At 39.0% G+C, this 19,585-nt stretch overlaps 1 protein-coding gene across 20 annotated transcripts in view; it reads right to left on the minus strand.

Annotated features, from left to right (window-relative positions):
• ELAVL2 (ELAV like RNA binding protein 2) overlaps positions 1–19,585 on the minus strand; it is a 185,189-nt gene that overhangs the window by 102,551 nt on the left and 63,053 nt on the right. For 8 of the 20 annotated variants that reach the window (XM_053298723.1, XM_053298724.1, XM_053298722.1 and 5 more), the window contains exons 2-3: positions 4,717–4,807; positions 2,279–2,522 (exon numbers count right to left, since the gene is read on the minus strand). In XM_053298723.1, the coding sequence (XP_053154698.1) occupies positions 2,279–2,522; positions 4,717–4,788 (316 nt within the window). In that variant the 5' untranslated portion in view covers positions 4,789–4,807. Of the gene's footprint in view, positions 1–2,278; positions 2,523–4,716; positions 4,808–19,585 lie in introns of those variants that run through there. The other 12 variants (XR_008316722.1, XR_008316723.1, XM_053298738.1 and 9 more) reach the window with 3 other exon arrangements.

Genomic DNA, 19,585 nt, shown 5'->3' on the forward strand with positions numbered 1-19,585 from the left:
TGTGACTTGCCTCTGGGCCCCCCGCAAGGCAGTGGGCCCCTAGACAACTGTCTCCCCTTGCCCTAATACCAGTGAGGATTTGAACCGGCAACCTCTGGCTTGAAAATCAAGTTATTTCCCCGCTGCACCATTAGCTGGCATTGCTAATTATTCCAGTTGACTTGTAGTCATGACTGCAATTCTTCTAACACACTAAGCTTCCAGACAGGGTTGATTTGATTTAAATCGCTTCACAGAAGGACTCAATTTTAATGGTTTAAATCACAATTTAAATTACCAGGAAGATTCTATTTAATCATTTTCTATAAAAGTACATTCTTGCTGTCTAATATAACCTTAAAACATATTTAGAGATAGATGTAGGTTTCATTTTTAGAAGGTACATACGTTGCATAATGCTGTTTCATTCAGGCAACCACCCTTACATTTCGTTGTTGCACTGTTTGCATTCGCGCAAATGCCTGTCCTATCCACAGAAACTTCATTAAAATATTCCCAAATGGGGTCTCTCTTACAGCCTGCTGGCTGCAGCGATAGATGTTTCCCTTCAATGGAGGATACACTCTGAAAACATTTCCTTGTGTCTGCATGCATATGTTTTCTTCCCTTTTGGTTTCATTTTCTATTCCCCTTCCCATCCCATGCATAAATATCCAGACTCCTCATTGCTCAGATTTACTCCATCCCCCCAAATCCTCTAGTCATTCATCCACCTTCTTTGTCTTTGCACTTTTGAGCGGGGGAGCAAGGGCTTGACTGTGTGTGCTGCATGTACACCACCTGCAGAATAAGACTGGTCAGGTCTGTTATTTCATCCCCTGTTAACATGTTCATATAATATAATTAAAAGTTATGATTAATATTCATGATTATCTCTTTGACCTAGGTTCTTTATGAATTTTTAAAAATTAATTTACATTTAAAAATCTGATTTAAATTTAAAAGGTCTGATATTAATTTTTTTAAATCAATTTTTATCAACCCTTCTTTCAGCACTTGAAAATTCCTTTCTGCCTTTGAGATGTGAAACTCTGGTATTAAAGCTACTATTACCAGAGTATCAATATGGCAGTCAACTTTTGAAAAGGCTGATGAATCAAAACACAGAGGGGATAAGATGAAATATAATACTGGCAAGTTGCCAAGAGAATCAGAATCTGGAAACCAAGTCAGTAGGGACAAGGTTACCCTTCTGGCTAGCCTCATACAGACTTTGCACAATTATCAAAGTGAACAGAGACTTTATGGCAACCCAAAGCTGAAACAGAATTTTAGGTGGGATTGGATTCTATCTTCAACACTTTGAAGTTTATGCACCTTGGAGTGCTTGATATTGATAAACTCCTGCATTCCTTGCATGTTACGCTAAGATTTACTGTCTTAATTTTAACCTGTCAGTATTGTGTTACAATCTATCTGTTTTATTATGCTGAGGTGGTTTTTTGTTTTTTGTTTTGTAAGTATGTATGTTTTATCTAAGTACTGGTCTATGACCGCAATAAAGGACTGACTGACTGACTGACTGACTGACTATGATTTGCTCTGAATTCAATTGAGTTTTACCCTCTCCTCGTGTGAACAGTTTAATCTTGAGAGTTCACAAAACAGCTGAAGTAGCATGTGGCTTCCATGGTTGGCATAAACAAAAAGTAGTCTTGTCCAATATATATTTGCACTGATCTGGCATGTTCCTCCAAAAACAGTTTGAACACTCAGCTCCTAAATTCCATTTAGCTATGCAATGGAATTTATTTAACAGTCTATTTTAATACACAAGATTGTCAACACTGGTTTCTTTAAGCAAAATTATTTTCACTTCCTCAATGTCAAGTTTGTGACCTGCATTTTATTATGAAAGATTATGGCCAATAGGAGTTTCTACAGATTGTTTTGCTCAGCTAACGGAGATGGTGGACAGCTTCATATTGTTCATTCACCTCCCTATCCTTAAGAAAGAAAGAAATAGTTGCAAGTACACCATTTTGGAATCAGTTAGGGCTTTAAATACTTTTGTGAAAGAATTTTGAATACCCGATAATGAACTGGTATGTTGCTTTTACTTTTAAACATCTTTCTCCAAAAGCCTTTGAAAATTCCACAAGCTATTCTCTGAAGAGTTTGTTAAGCCTTTTCTCATATAGACTGGATGAAAAGCTAATCCATCTTCCAAACCAATCACCACAACACTTCTATCAGCCTCAAGAAAGCAATGCTAATTAAACTCCTGATTAACAGTAACATCTGTGTGCATATGCAAAATCCTGGTGCCAATACATACCTGTTATTTTGTCTCTTACAAGTTTGCAGGATTCTATCTCACCAATGCTCCCAAACAGACTTTTCAGTTCTTCTTGTGTCATATTCTGAGGAAGATAGTTGACTATTAAATTGGTTTTGCTGTCCTCTGTGTTCCCAGAATCAACTGGTGATGAGCAGTTGTTGTTTATGGTAGTAGGACCATTGGCTGTGTTATTGCAAGTTGGTCCATTAGACAGTTGTGTTTCCATGGCAGCAATTACCTGCTAAAAACAGAGAAAATGGGAACTGTCAGAATTCATATTTCAGAATCTATTAGCAATTCTAACCAAGAATTTAAAGGTTTGTCACTATGCAAGAGTGCTCAATTGTCAGGGCTACAATAATGGCTCTACAAAAAACAAAACAGTTTTAATTCTCTAGCAATAACAATCATTTAGAAGTTTAAAGCACAAAGGTTTTACTGAAAGGTTTTCTAAGTCAGGGCGGGGGGGGGGGGAGATCCCAGGAGTTTTCCTATCAGCTTTTGCCAATAGGAAGGAATTAGAAATATTTTTCCAGCCCAGTGCTAAGCTATTTCAGTAAATCCTAAGGTTTAACAGTGGAAACACTGAATACAGATGAAGCAGAATTGTACGTGCAAAAGAAACATTACAATTTTCCACAATTATTGTAAGTGATGAAACAATGAACAGTAGACTTTATGAAACGTATTAGTAAAAACAATGTACTGTTTTGGTTACTTTTCCAGTATTGAAGAGGGTTGGCCACATTGCTCGTACTGCTAGCAAACATTTTCTGTTCCTAGCAAGTGCAACTTGGCAATTAACAAAAAGTGCTCATATGATTATTTGAACTCTACTTTACTGACAATTCTAAGGAAGGAAAAACACAACTGCTTTACTATCTATTGCTTGTCCCAACACCCACTAAGGAAACTATCCAGATCTGCAGCTCATATCTGCGCTAAACTGAGCTCATCTAGAGGACTTGGCAGTTGCTCAGCTGAAACATCTGAAAAGAAGATTTGGCTATTTTAAACAAAGATCTATTCTAAAGGCAGATATTTTAATTTCAGGTGCACTACTGCATGGTAGCTGTTGGAAACTGCTGTGTACAAGGCTTAAAATATTCTGTTCCATATTAGCTACTTGTGAGTGACTGTTTCCCACTTAAAGCTCAGCATCTTCTGAGATTCTAAGATTTCACAAATCTGCCAATTCAAAAAACACAAACCCGATTTAGAAGTTAGTTTAATGCAGAATTTCTGTGCCAATCTGTGCTCTTCCCTAAATTCAAAGAAGAACTTCAACTTCAGCGTCAGCAATTGGCCTTCTACCAATACGTTAATCTTCCAAAGCTTGTCAAAAGTTAACTTATTAGTATCTATGAAAAATGGGTATGTCGGCACTAGTATTTTTGTTATATTATAAGCTTTGAGACAGGGAACAGAAAAGAGGGTTAGGGACTACCCAGGAGATATGACTGGGTTCTAGTAAGAAGAGGAAGTCCCTTCAACATTTTTAAAAATTCACATGTCTACTGATAAGCAATACTTTCACCTTACCCATCATATGCTTGCAAATTAACCTCCTCTTGAAACTTCAACAAAACCAACTCACCCACACAGATACTAGCCAAGAACCATTAAAGCAAATCTCTATTCAAATATTCCTATACCTGGCAGAACTGGTGGACCACAACACTACATTCAGACTAAAGCTTTCTAGAAAAAGGTTTTGAGTGTTCATTAATTGAAAACAATAAGCAAGCTTTAAAAGGATAACTAGCCATCTTCACAAAATTGCATATTTATTTTCATATTCAGGTGGCAAGAATAAAATCCCAAGCCAACCTTCCAATGAACAACTGCAGGAATCTGTATGTTCTGAAATTACAGTTAATTACAGAACAATTTGCTGCTTAGAATAAAGCAATACTTATACCCAATTTTAAACAAATGGTTACTATTCCATTGATGGAAATTCAAGCAAACAGAAGTTAACTGTTTACCTGATGCAAATCAGGTTTTTCAGCAGTTCCTGATTTTTTCCGGCCAAATAATATAAGACTTGAACAGAATTCTATAATGTCATTAGTAACCAAAAAAATACACAATATACATTTTCCAAAGTTACTGTTATTCAGCATTCAGACCATACCAAAACAGCTTAAATACAAACCCTGCTCTTTTTTGTATGTTGTACCAAACAGATAACTCAAGTTACAGTGAAGAAAGGCAGGTGGTATTAGAAGAAGTCACATGTATATTTACAAGTTTAGAAGATGCTCTGAACTCTGCCCAACACCAGGGATACAGCCTAATTCCTACACCAAAACTTAGAAAACTGTACAGTATATAGAATTATTCCAGATATGATTTAAAGTGTTTGGTATGGCCTCAGCACTACTGTAACATGTTAAAAATAGCCTACAGAATTTAAGAAAAATCCCACAGACCCCAGTCCAAGGCTCTGCTGCCCACGAACCACTTCTAAGCAGAGAAGCCACATCACACAGTCTGACTGCCATGTTAGTTTGGAGTTGCCGTCTGCAATATGGACACAAAAAGTACCATATGTTAGATTAGCAAGGTAATGCAACAAATCAGTTTGTACAAATTTACAGTAATTGTATTTATATTCCCAGCACGTCCATGCAGTGTGGCTTAATATAATTTCAGGCAATTCCAATCTAATCTTTTCAAATTCATTTAACATGTTTTTCCTGCATGAATTAAACTGTTTTTAAAAGCCTGATTTAAAGAGGTAGTACAAGCTAGTTACTTCATAGCCAACCTTAAACTTGTCTTAATGCATCCATACCCACCCATATTTATCACAGAATAAAATTAGATAATGAAATTGGCATGGAATGGAAATGAGTGGAAGAGAAGGACATAGTTGGATCAATCCAATTTTTTAAAAAAATAGGTCCATGGATTTTATACATGTTCCTCTTCACAAAGCCTTCTAAATTCAAAGCTGCTCTGAAATTCTCAAATGAAAAGCAGAATATAAATCTAGGAATACGTAAGTAAGATATATTACATACCAACTGCTGCCTAGCTCTGCTTGACACTAACTTGTTCATAATACAATAGATACAATCTTTTGTCAAATTTTTGTGGGTTTTTCAAATTGATGTTGCAAGAGCAACTTAATTCTCTGTGTACTTATAAGGAAGGAATCAAGCAATATTATTAAAATGAAATAACTGAGTCAATAGATAGAAAAGTCTGCAATAATGCATTGCTCCCAGGTATACAGAAAAATTAGTTGACACTAATTTTTTACTCCTCCTGATTACAAATGGTAAAACTAGTAGGATTTGAATTTAGCAAAGCTAGGCAGTGACAAATATAGCTAATGTGCCATTTACAACTTATTACAGCTTGCCCAGATTGTAAATATAGGCATAATAGTCAAGATAGGATGACAATAGCATTGGTGCCACAACCATGAATGTACTAAGCTACATTAGTCCTAGTTCTTCCATCTAGATTTAAGACTCAAAATATGGAGGCTCTAATCACAACCATATCAAACTACACACACACACACACACACACATATATACATATACACACAGAGAGAGAGAGAGAGCGAGAGAGCACTTAATTACCTCATTTCAGAGCAAGAGTATTTTTCAGGACAAATAGTTTTGATTTCTAATCACAAGCACAATTCAAAGAGCTGGAAATAGTCTTTCACAAGACACTACAAAAGCTACTTGCTAATGCAAAAAAAAATAAAAAAAATAGACCACCTGGCGAGCCAACCCAATCTGCATTAAGTATTTGTGGCACATCAACTGTTCAAAAGAACAAAATCAATTATCTTCCAATTTAAAAATATTTTCTTGCCTGATTGCCTGAAGGAGATATTTACTTGCCACAGGCAACCAAGCAAGTGTACATTTACAAGGCAGATTTAAACTGTTCTTATGCTTTGATCAAAGTTCAAAAACAGAAGACTAAAATGCTGTCTTTGCAAAGGCAAGTATAACAGTCAAATACACCAGTCACCGCAAATTGCAAGTAAATCAGCAGTACAGGTGTCCTTCATTACTTGTGGTCCTACCACCCGCAGTTTTGCATGCCCGCGGATGGGTCATAGGGACCCAGTTTCTTTATTCACAGGGCAACAATAGGGTTATTTTCACCTATCCGTGGATGAGTGGCCAGATGTGACTTCTGACACCATTTCATGCCACCATTTTGTAATGCTGAGCATTTTGTGACTCTGTTAAAAAAAACACCCCCTTTTTTTTTTAAAGGAACAAAAATTGGAGAATGTGGACATTTTAGGGGCATTGGAGGAAAACAAGGTACTGTGCTCATTTCTGCTCCCTACTGCTTTTTCTTAGGTTCCTAAGCACACTGAAGTGTGCTGAAAATCTCAACTCCCAATCCCCATAGGGTTAATGTTTCTTTTTCTGCAGAAATTGGTTAGAACAGAACCCCTGCGAATAATGAGGGCCACCTGTACTGTACATCACTTCAATTACATGATTAGACACCTTGAGTTATTTCTCTCTACCTACTGTAAAAGCACACTGTCTACTGTAAAATAGTGAATCCTCCAAGGACAGAATTATCAAGTTACAAGTTGAATATGAATGAGAGAAGCTGGGAAAATTTCAACATGAGATGGAACACAAAGTGAACAGGACTGACATTTATTAGCTGTTCATGTAATACCTTGACAAGCCCGATAAAAGCAATGGAACAGGATACGTTTAGTGTCATATCATTGTACATATTCACTTGACGACACATCGTACTTCACCATATCATTGAAACTCTAGATACTTCCAGAGTAATAAAAGATACCAGCAGCTTCAGTGGTGCTGTGAGCTTTGCCGATATGGTAAGCAAAGGCAAACGACTGCTCTCTCTAGGCTCTGGCATAGCATGGTAGTTGCTTAAACAACTGACAGTCAAGTGCAGCAGATCATCTCAGTCAACCTGAATGGTCAACCATTGGACTGAAGTTTGAGTAAAATTCAACAGCAGCATAGCTGGTTCTCCTAGTCTAGTGTGCAAGGAGAACTAAAGAGAAGCTATTCTTACAATCTGGCTAATAGATCATTTTTGGGATGCTGTTTGAAAGCCAGTTTTCAACTAGCCTTGCCTGCCTGTGTGCTCCCTTCGGGGCTCTGTATACACAACTCTATACCTGCATATTTATACATGTATCATTTCAAGCAACAAATCTCTAGCACTGTTCTCTTCAAAAGGAAAAATCCTAATGGAAGAGAAATGCAAAACTCAGATGTAGCTAAGTTCTGTAAAGATGAAACACTAACTGCACACTTAACTGCCAGAATGATTTATTAATGCTAAAGATGTTGTTACAGGAATTGTATTCCTCTGCGAACACCCAGTTTTAGCACCAACTTCAGGTCTACCCAATTGATCAGTAAATCCATATGCAAAAGGGGTTTAAGATCTGGTTGAAGAGGAAAAAAATGAGAAGCACTAGTTGAGGCATGGAAAAAGGCAGTGCAAGCATTTCTGATATTTAACTAGGACCATCAAGACTTCCAGGGTGTGTGCAAGCCCAAAGGAAACAAAACTGCGAAAGGTCTTGAAATGAACCAACAAATCGGAGGAACAGGAAGCAGGGTGGATTTGATTTAAATCAAACTGATTTAAATCACGATTTAAATCACGATTTAAATCACTAGCAGGGTGGATAAAAATAAAAAAATCCAATTTAAATCAAAAAAATCGGATTTTTTTTATTTAAATCGGATTTTTTTATTTAAATCGGATTTTTTTTATTTAAATCGGATTTTTTTTATTTAAATCGGATTTTTTTTATTTTTATCCACCCTGCTAGTGATTTAAATCGTGATTTAAATCGTGATTTAAATCAGTTTGATTTAAATCAAATCCACCCTGACAGGAAGCCAGGGGAAAGATTCAGTAGCAAATTACAATTTCTTCTTGAATCAGTATTGCCATTGTTTCTTTATAGCTGTGAAATAATGTCACAAAAAAGTTATTTCCCCTTTTGATATTTGACAATGTTAAGGAAGATTTGCTTATCAGTTAAGAGCTGTTTATTAGATATGCCCACTTGCAGCAGAAGAAACTTATGTATGAATACATTTACAAAAGAGGATTGGCTAACCCACGTCAAGTTCTACCCCACGCATCCCACTCCCCATGTTTCATATTTGCCCAAGTTTCTCTGCCCCCTCATCATTGGGTCCCACTGGCAAAGGTAGACAAATGATTCAGATTCATTACAAGGAGGAGAAGGAGGAAGTTTACATGGGGCTGCCATTTTAAGTTGCAGCCCCATGTAAGTCTGCTCAAAGATAAAGATTCAGAAACACCAGCAATGTGGTGGTTTGCCTAAAAAAAAAAAAAGGCACATGATCAAGGATCCAACAGCAGTTATTCAGACACAAAATTAAGTACCAGGATTGGAGCAGCCTACATTAGACTATCCAACTGCCCTCAAACCATCAAAAAGCCAGCTTAAAAATAAATCCATTACACCTTCAGCCAATCAAAATATCTTGTAGCTTATGAGAGCATAAACATTAAATATATTGGAGAGGAGAGCTGGTCTTGTGGTAGCAAGCATGACTTGTCCCCATAGCTAAGCAGGGTCTGCCCTGGTTGCATATGAATGGGAGACTTGATGTGTGAGTACTGTTAGATATTCCCCTCAGGGGATGAAGCCGCTCTGGGAAGAGCAGAAGGTTTCAAGTTCCCTCCCTGGCTTCTCCAAGATAGGGCTGAGAGAGATTCTTGCCTGCAACCTTGGAGAAGCCACTGCCAGTCTGTGAAAACAATACTGAGCTAGATGGACCAATGGTCTGACTCAGTATATGGCAGTTTCCTATGTTCCTATATTTTAATGCACTTTGATATCTTCCAGGATCCTGAACAAAGATGAAATTCAAGTTTGATTGCTATTAGATTGTGGTATGCACGCATGTATTTTTTTTTAAGCAACTTTGAAACAAATGAAATATAAACTTCATTTAAAAGCATGATCCTTCATTGACTGCAGTCTAGTGTCAACGTAATATAGACTAACATTAGACTAACATTAGAAATAGACTAACATTAACAAGTATAGGGCAGTAGTCTGAATATGTCCCTGTTATTACAATCCTGAGTGCATCATCAACAAAGCAGATCTACTTTACATACTGCTTGAAACTCAAAGGACAGCATCAAGTTTAACATCAACATTTTAGCTTTGTTTCTTCACACCCCCTTCCTGTTTCCACCTTCAGATTTCCACATATCTAGAGGACAGTACATGGGAGAAGGAAGCAGTCTCCTGGGTATGTTGGGCTCACGTAGTTAACTGCTTTATGACAAAACCAATATGTCCTGAGTTGCTGGAAAACTACAGGGAGATAGAACAGACACCGATGCACTCTATAATGTGCTCCAAATCCTGACACTCTAACCTCATCAAAAGGCAGGCTGCTGTAGCTGAAGTAATGCCTGAACCACCATGCCTTTACTCTAGTACCACATGGAAAACATTACAGTAGTCTTGCCTCAAGATTACAGACCACAAGCTATAGCCCCAATGTCTCAATTAGGAACAGTTGCTGCCTTTCAAGTCCTGCCCGCCCCCACAAGAGCAGGAGCATAATCCAAACCTAATCCAAGAGATTAAGGCAGTTGACAGCCATCTCCCTGTGACATGCCCACTCTCTCAAGGATTTGATTGTGAAAACTTATCCAAAAGCTAGCAACCCAGCAGAATGTGAACTAGGAAGCAGCAGATACAAAATTTGCTAGGCACTGGCAGTCTTAAACAAGCCGCTCAGTTCCAGCCCTACCTGCAAATCAGGGATAACAAATGCAGGCCTACATTACGAAGGTGGTTTAAGGATTACTAAAACTGCATGAAAGCTATTTTAACGTCTGCAAAGGACCATATAGATGTTAAGCATCACAGCACTATCAAAATTAACGTTTGCGGTAGCAGATTCAAGAAAAGAGAGGGACCAGTCTTCACTGTGGGCTACGGAGACACTCGAAAGCAGCAAGGGAGATTCTTTCTACTTCTGATGGTCTAAAAGCCACACAAAGCAGGACACCGACTCTTCTCACCTCCCAAATTCCACATTCATGCTAGAGGACTTGAAGAGGAGATAATAAATAATGGCCCACTACCAAGACCAGCCAAAAGCTGTGGATCCCTGACAATGAGGTAAAGCTATCCTGGCCTTTATCTATTTATTTATTTATTAGAAGCATTTAATATAACGCTCACTCCAAAGACCCCAGGCAGTGTACAATGACATGTAAATAAGGTGACATTAAAAATTCCAAACTAAAATAAATAATGGAGAGGAAATAAAGTAAACTACAGGGCAAATGCAGAGCAGAAAAGAAAGGTCTTCAGTAAAGACTTGAAAGACCAGTAAAGAGGGGGCTAGACGAATCTGAAGGGGAAGAGAATTCCAAAGAAGCAGTGCAGCAACCGAAAAAGCCCTTTTGTGGGTCCTAGAACTCCGAACCTCTTGAAAATCAGGGACTGACAAAAGGGCCATCTGAAATGATCTAACAGGACGGGATGTAACTGGATGGGAGAGGCAGTTCTGTAGGTAAACAGGCGCCAAGGCTTTGAAGGTAACAACCAGGACTTCCAATTGAATTCGGAAGGGAATGGGTAACCAGTGCAGCGACTACAAGAGAGGTGTTACTCTATCATATCTCTTGGCACCCATAAGAAGGCGAGCCACTGCATTCTGGACCCGCTGAAGCTTCCCGATTGTCTTCAAAGGTTGCCCTAAGTAAAGCACATTACAGTAATCTAAGTGGGAGATGACAAGGACAACAGTCACTGTCGTTAGTGCCTGCCGATCAAGTTAAGGGTGTAATTGGTGAACCAGGTGAAGTTGGGCAAAGGCACTTCTAGCCGCAGCCTCCACCTGTTGTTCAATCAGGTGGCGAGAGTCCAAAAGAACCCCCAAGTCACGGACAAGCTCCTTTGGGGGCAGCGCCACTCCATCCAAAAAAAGGTTTGGATCCAACTGTTGGCCGGTATGAGGGCTGAATAAGAGCAGCTCAGTCTTAGTGGGGTTTAGTCTGAGCTTATTTTGAGTCATCCAGATCTTAACAGCTTCCAGACATCGAGCAAGCACAAAAACAGCATCCCCAGCATGGTCTGGAATGGCAATGTACAGCTGAGTATCATCAGTGTATTGATGGAATCTCACCCCAAACTGGCAAATAACTTGACCCAGCGGCTTCATATAGATGTTAAAAAGGACTGCAGACTAGAGGACTACATAACTATTTGTGGATTACAAGCTTAAGAAAAGATTCAGAGATACAATATCATGCCATTAGGCAAAGTCTTTTATACGCCTGGGATAAATATCAAAAAATAATAAGTCCAAGGCTATCACCTTTGACTTCAATCTTGAATGTGTGTTTCTATGAAGAGGAATCTTCGTACAAGTATAAATCTTTGAGAGAGCACTCATATACTCTGCATAGTTTAATCCAATGCCTTGCCCAAAGTAAATCTTCTGAACAACCGCTGCTTTTTTATATCTTGGTTTCAACACGCCCAGATCAGTTTGATAGTACGGAAGGAGTTGCAGATACAGGGTGGTAAGCTCAGAGAATTAACTAACTATGAGGATCTCATTACTCGAAATACAGATCATCTGTTAGGTAGAATATACAAATTGTTACTGAGATACGACACAGAGACTGAGCAGATTAAAGAATATATGATGAAATGGATGCAGAATTTTAAAAGGTCAATTGATATGTCTGATTGGGAATATCAGTGGAAGAACATTATTAAATTTACCCTGAGTAACAACTTAAGAGAAAATTGGTATAAGATGTTTTTTAGATGGTACATAACTCCTTTGACAATTAACAAAATAGATGATTCTATCTTGAAGAATTGCTGGAAATGTAACCAGCATCCTGGTTCATTTTATCATATGTGGTGGAGCTGTGACAAAGCTCAACTATTCTGGAAGCAAATTCATAAGAAAATTGAACAAATCTTAGAGGTCAAGCTTCCTTTTCTCCCAGAAATATTTCTTCTCAGTATGACTAAATCTCAAATTTCTCCTAAATGAGCTATTCCTATATATGATCACCGCAGCAAGGATTATATTCGCCACAAACCGGCGGGTACCTGTGATTCCCTCTTTAAACGACTGGTTCTTGAAGCTATGGGATTATGCATCAATTTTGAAAATCTCAGCTTACAAGAAGGGTCTCTCTTCTGTGTCATTTATGTCTGTTTGGGAGCCTTTTATAAATTATAATATTCAACAAGGTCTCCATTTGTTCCCAATGTCGGGATCTGATTTATGATCTTCTGGGTAAACAAGGTAAACACGGCATAAAATATTGTAGAAAGGGGTGTTTTGCCATTTGTTAACTTGGCTTTTTTATAGAAATGACTCTGTTTTTTACTCAATAGAATTGGTGGTTGGTGGGTTTTTTTAATCATTCTTATCTGTAATTATGGAATGTTAGGTTGCTCCTTTATTCAGTTTTATGTTCTTTTGCGTACAAGGTAAAAATAGCAAAAAACATTGCAGAAAAGAATGTTATTCTGTTCATTAATTTGGCATTTTTAATGAAGTGATCTTTTATAAAAGTTAAATGTGTGTTTTTAAATAGAAATGATTCTTTTTTACTCAATAGAATTGGCTTTTTATTATATCTGTAATTATGAAGTGTTAGTTTGTTTCTTTATTTAGTTATCAAATCATGGGTGGTGAAAAGTGTGGAAAGAGATTGCTGTTTCTTTTCCTTTTAAAAAAATTTGTATTGCTTGATATTTTCAAACACTATTGTTGTATCTCTCCTATATCTGCTTTTTATTTTGAAAATTAAAATTCTATTTTTTAAAAAAGGACAGGGGCAAGAACTGAACCCTGGGGAACTCCATAAACAAGTGGCCATGAACACCTGTCCTCAATGCATACCAACTCAGACACACCCACTAAGGCACGAACAGAACCACTGTAAAACAGTGCCCCCAATACCCAACCCACGCAGGCTGTCAAAAAGGATAGCATGATCAATAGTGTCAGAAGCCACTGAGAGATACAAAAGGACCAAGAGAGGGACACTACCCTTGTCAAGGTCCCAAAGAAGGTCATCTAACATAGCGACCAGTGGTATCTTTGTGCTATGCCAAGGCCTGAAACTTGACCAATAAGAATTAAGGTAATCGGTTTCCTTCAAAACCCTCTTCAACTGGGCACATACAACCCTCTCCAACACCTTCACTAAAAAAGGGAGGTTGGAGATCGGCCTATAGTTGTCAAAGACCTCAGGGTCCAGGGAGGGTTTCTTCAAGTGAGGGTGAACTACCGCCTCTTTAAGGGCTGCTGGCACAAAACTCTCACGTAATGAGGAGTTAACCAGCTCCCGTAGCCAAGAATTAACATTCCCTCCGGCTACTCTAACCAGCCAAGAAGGGCAAGGGTCCAAGCAACATGTTGCAGCACCCATACCCAAAAGAATTGTATCCATATCCTCGACAAACTCAAAGGTAGTCAATTTCCTAGTTTGGAAAGAGAAGTGCAAGAATGGGCACTCTACATTGCTGTGCCATCCTACTGTCCTCAACCCCCTACCCCCGGAGGAGAGAGAAATTAGGTAAAACTACAAAACAAGTTGGTACTCAACATTTGCCCAACAGTCAGTCAAACTGCATCTGTGCCACATCTAGATCTCTCTATAATGAATTAAAGGAGCTTCATTCCTGTAGTTATGCCAACATATATTTACTTTTAAGCCTTTCTGGGCATGGAGGAACAAGCAATTTGAAATATGTGCTTTTATTCAGTTTTGAATAGATTAAAATATCAAGTAACTTAAAAGAACAAAACTAAAAAAAGATGAGACTAACAAGCAAGATTTCACAGTCACAGCTAAGACACACTGGTATAGTGCAGATTTAAAGGACAGAGGATGAAGCAGCCTGTGTGGGGAGAAACATTTAGACACAGGGCAGTTTTGCACAAATCCTATTTCTAAAAAGTGACATGAAAAGCACACACATGGGTTTTGTCTTCTATTCTGACACATGACAGCATCAACATTCATTTTCTCCTCTGCACACAGATTACTACTACAGTGTGCTTTTTAAGTTTCAGGCCTTTCTTCTGTTAGAAGGGCCTTAAAAATACATCTTTAGAAGGAAGCAGATAACAAGCATTTCACAAATGAATCCTGAGATGTGGGCTTTTTCAGTCCAATTAGGAAAAATTGATGTTCTTTGAACTATATCTTCCCGATGTTCCATACATCTTCTCCCTCCTCTGGCTGAAGAAACAGAGATGTGCAATGCAGTGCAGCTTTGTGCATTTTTACGTCCCATCTCTGGTGTGTCAGATTAAGAGTCATCTTTCAGCTTTACTTCTGCCAGCTCCCACACAAATGTCTAACCACTAAATATCATTTTCAGAGGCGCTGCTCAGTATCCTCACTTTCTGAAGGTAGATGGCTGGCAACAAGAAGCAAGGCATTGCCAGTTATGGAGCATCACCTTTGGGATTTTCTGTCCATTCACCAAGCCCCATTTCTAATTATCTTTAGAAAAATATTGAATGTGTTATTTTGACTTTCACTATAATACCGCTGCTCTTTTTTAAAATTATTGCTCATGAGCACCTCAATCTGTATGAGGTAGATTTTATTTTGGTCACTGGCCAGTAAATAAAAACAGTTACAAAAGAGTATGGCAGTACAAAAAGCAGTTACAGGAGCTCAGAACAAATTTTACAGACAATATAACAAAACTTAGCTATTCTGCAAATAATCTTATTGGTATTTGCCAATAAGAAATTTAGATAGAAATCGTCAGGGCATCCAGGGAGGTTTTCCAGCAAAGGAGAAATTAAACTTAAGTGTATATTCCTATAAAAAGCACAATACAGAATGACATGTGAAGTAGTTTCTATGGCCCCAGAGCCACACGGACACAACCGGGAAGAAAAAGGTATCCCTTTAAACCTATCATCAAGAATCGCCGTAGGTAATGTGTTAACCCACGCTAGAGTAAGAGCACGTCTAAATTTGGGCAGAGACACCTCACTTAAATATTCTACTGGCTTAAAGTTAGTAATTTGGTTCCCTATGTAAATATCGCTCTTGAGACCAGCCAGTTCCTCTTGTAATTCTGTCTATCTAAAATGTGTTGTTTAACCTCCTTTGTGGGCTGGTCTAATCCTAGGTCAACTAGTTCCACTGGGAAAAGTCCATACTGGGATAATTTATTTATCACCAAAGACTTCCATTTAAGTTTACAGCCAGCCATCATTATTAAGGGGACTAAACTCCCATGAGTAAGTACTACTTTTAACCAGAAAATAATACAATGCCAATAATACGACTCTAATCTGATAAGCCCCATTTCACATTTAATTATTGCATTTGGCACACAGCAGGGGACTTGCAATATATGTCTAAAAAACTTAGATTGTATATCTTCTAGAGGTGCAAAGTTGTTGACAGGTCCCAATTGAGCTCCATATAGAAGTAAGGGATACACTTTTGCGGCAAATAGCCTAATTGTAGCAGGAATAAATGATGCCCCTCGTGTAGAGTGATATAATTTAATTTTATTTATGACAAGTTGGGCAGTCTGCCTAATTGAGTTGAAATGGGCATTCCTTGAGCCTGATGAATGAAAAACTACACCTAAATATTTAAAGGAATTCACCTGTTTAATTTTATGCTCATGCATTAGTCAGTTGTGTAGCCTTGGACGCTTGGCAAAAACCATAACCTGTGTTTTACAGTAATTGATTTCAATTAATCCATTGGCGCAAAAAAGATATAAAGAGTCAGAGCACGTTTTAAACCTACAGGCGTCTGAGACATGATGGCCATATCATCTGCATATAATAATATCGGTATATTCCTATTTGCGAATTTCAGAGGATGAACAGAGAGGGATTAAAACAGGATATAAATCTATTTTCAAACACTTTCAGTAATCAAACTCTTAAAGCCAGTCAGTCAATAAAAACACAGATTCTTTAAATCAGAGACTAAGTTTTCTTTATAGCAGAATTTGTGAGGACCAGTGTTCTCTCTAAATCATGCATGTGCGCACGCTCGCATACTTTTTTTAATGTCCGCTCAGTTAATTTTAGATCCCGCTCAGGTTTAATCAGGAAGGCCCCACTCTGAATGCATATGCACGTGCACACGCGCGCACACACACACACACACACACCCTTAACACTTCCGTCCAGAACAAAACTCATTCCACCCACAGATAAAAAAAACAGGAGAGAACTCACTGGTGAGGAGCCATATTAGCAGCAAGGCATTCCCCTTTAGAATTTTAGGAACATTTCTTTATAACATTCTATTTGCACAGAATAGGTTTGAAGTATTTGGCTGCTGAAGAGAATAAAAGTTTACACAAAACAAACTGTATTCTCTTAAAAGCTAAAAGTAGGTGTTTTTATAACAAGAGAATACTGAAAAGCAGCATAATACAATCTCAAACCATGAAAAAGCAAACCAATCACTGTGTGACTAAAGTTTAGTATACAGAAAGCACATTGACTACAATCTTCCCCAAGTTCTTTCTTCCAACATGTTACCGTTCATACAAGAAAGCTACTTGCCTGATGAACTGGAGGTAACTATGCACAAGCTTCCTTTCAGGGCCAAAGGGTAGGGGAAAGAACCAGGCTTCACAGGAGAGCCATGTGGCTGTGTACATTACAGCTTTATGTGTATTTCAAACATGAATGAAAAACCTACCCCTAAAAATGTGAATGCAACCAATTGGTGCTCCAACACATCTGTAGCATAGGTGTAGTCCTTAGGAAACTCCCTAATGAGTTGTCAACTATGTCTGTCAACTATGGCTTTGAGGACAAACCTAGTTTGTCATTTTATCATACAAGTTCTATAATACACAAAACTTGTCAGGTCAAATCTGAAAACGTATGTGTCATATCAATGAGGAATGATCAGAACAGATAGGCAGCAGGAAGGTGAAATGTTATGAGGTCTTGTCAGAATGGTTCTATTTTTTTCCTTTGATATTTTATTGCTTTCATGTGTTTTGCGGGGGGGGGGAGTTAAAGTTTGTTTCTTTTTGTTTTTAGGTGGTCTTGTTTTTGCAATTGGCATTTTCTTCACCTTTTCTCTTTCTATAGCCTGTGTCTTGTGTAATTGTTGACACCATCACCCACTATCAATGGTTTTCCCTCTTCCCTCCCACCTCCCAGTTCTCTCTCATCCTCCTCCCTACAAACTTAAAGTATTATTGGCTGTGCCCTGTTGATTCATAGGAAAACCAGGACCTTTTGGAACCTTCATTCACACACTCTGTGGCGGAAAGGATATGTGCTCTACTTCTTCAGGCCCAGGCTTTCCCGCAAAACTAACGTTTTGGGGCATGCCTTTTGGACCCTGAACAACCCCAAATCTCCTCTCCCCACAAACCTTATGCACACACTTCATCAGCAGTCAGCAATACATTAACAAAGGTGGAGCAGCCAATGGAGAATCTAGACAGTTGTGGCGTTTTTTTAAGCATAAACAGTGATTTTAGGGGGGAAGCTATTCACAATTGCATTTTTGCAAACAGAACAGCCTATAGCAACAATTAAAATCCAAGTTTTTGAAAATAAAGCACAAGTTTTATAAGCAGAAGGTTCCAGAAATCAGAGGAAAATGTATTATAAAGTGATTCAATCATGCCAGTCCGTTATCAGTTGAAATCCTGTGACAGAATGGGTGTGACAGAATGGGCGTGACAGAGTCCCCCCCAAAGTCCTACTGTATCAATTGAAACACAGTTGCTAAATGTAGAGCAACTTGAACAAATGCAGATGTCACATCACTCGTGTTCCTGCGAACCAATTCTCACACACAAAAACCCTATTCAGACATTATGTTGAACACTTGTACAATGAGTTCATGGTGTACACAGGTACAGATCTGTACACAGGTACAGTTATTCACATGATATATGAACAGCAGTACACTTCCTGTCTGTATCCTGCATTTGGGGCCTGTACCCAAATTCACTTTTAAAATCGAGGTAGTCACTCACACAACAATATGTATGAGTGTACAGACATCTGTACACTCATACATGTCTGAATAGGGCTGAAGTATTTAGACCAGTGCTTCCCAACCTGTGGTCTGCAGACCATTGTTGGTCCACAAGAGTATTGCAGGTTCTGCGTGGAATTGTCGAGATCTGCCATGCCCTCTGCTGCACTGGCCACTTGGGTGGATACACCAGAATGTGCACATGCCTTGGGAGGCCACAGGAAGGATCCTGGAAGGTCCGGAGGAAGGCCTCTCAGGTGTGACGCCATTGAGCATTGGGCTACAGCCTGGGGATCAGCGGTGGTGTGGTGCATGAGGGAGAGTGAATCCCTGTTAGTTAGGGTGGCCTCTCCTTGCCTCGTCCCTGGTGCCAGGTCAACCCATGGAGCAGTAAGGGTAGACCTAGCCTCCATCAGGGGACTCGGCTGGGAGAGGTCTAACCATGGCAGCAGGATTTGGGTAGAGGTGGGTGTCTTGCTGGACTTAGTGTAGGAGAGGGAGGCCGAGCTAGCCACTGAGTGGAAGGGGGAGGTGCAGCAAGTAGGACTGTGGGGAATGGTAGGGTGCGTGACAGAATGGGTGTGGCAGAGGTCCCTCTCCCCCCCAAAGTTAAGAATTAAGTCTGGGAAGGGTGGTTGGGGAAGGGGTGGGAGGGCCACATGTGGAGGACGCACTGCAGGGTGGCTGTAGGAAAAGAGAGATGTTAGAGGTTTCCCCAATGCAGCTGGTAAAATTAAGAGCAACCAGGTCTACCTACTGGCTGGTATGGGTAGACCTGGCCTCTTTTCTGGATTAAGCCAGCAGGATGACTTTGGGAACAGATGTACTGGTTGGCCAGCATGGGTAGACCTTTCTGTTATCAGAAATAGCTGCATCTTAAAAAATCCCTTGATATGCAAGATTGACTCCCATCAGCACAGGCTGTGCTAAAAATGTTTAAAATGGATTACATGGTGGTCTGCATAAAGGAAAAGGCTGGGAACCTTGCTATAGACTGGGAGAGTCAAATTAACATGTAAATGAGAACGAAAGCATCAAGCCATGTCTAAATCCTCTGTACCTGAAAGTTATTTGGCACAGTTTGACCTAATTCCCACCTCTTTCATCTTGGTGATTCTACTACTTAAGTTTAGTTTTCAGAGTGCTATACTGGACCATTTGAGCCCTTTATAAAAGATTTAGTGCCTTTCTGAGCTAGCTCTTTATGCAGAAAGAGATTCTTCTACCTCCTACTTAAAAAAAAAAGTTATCTTGCTTGCACCA

The sequence above is a fragment of the Hemicordylus capensis genome, chromosome 2, assembly GCF_027244095.1.
Source record: "Hemicordylus capensis ecotype Gifberg chromosome 2, rHemCap1.1.pri, whole genome shotgun sequence".
Lineage (NCBI taxonomy): Eukaryota > Metazoa > Chordata > Lepidosauria > Squamata > Cordylidae > Hemicordylus > Hemicordylus capensis.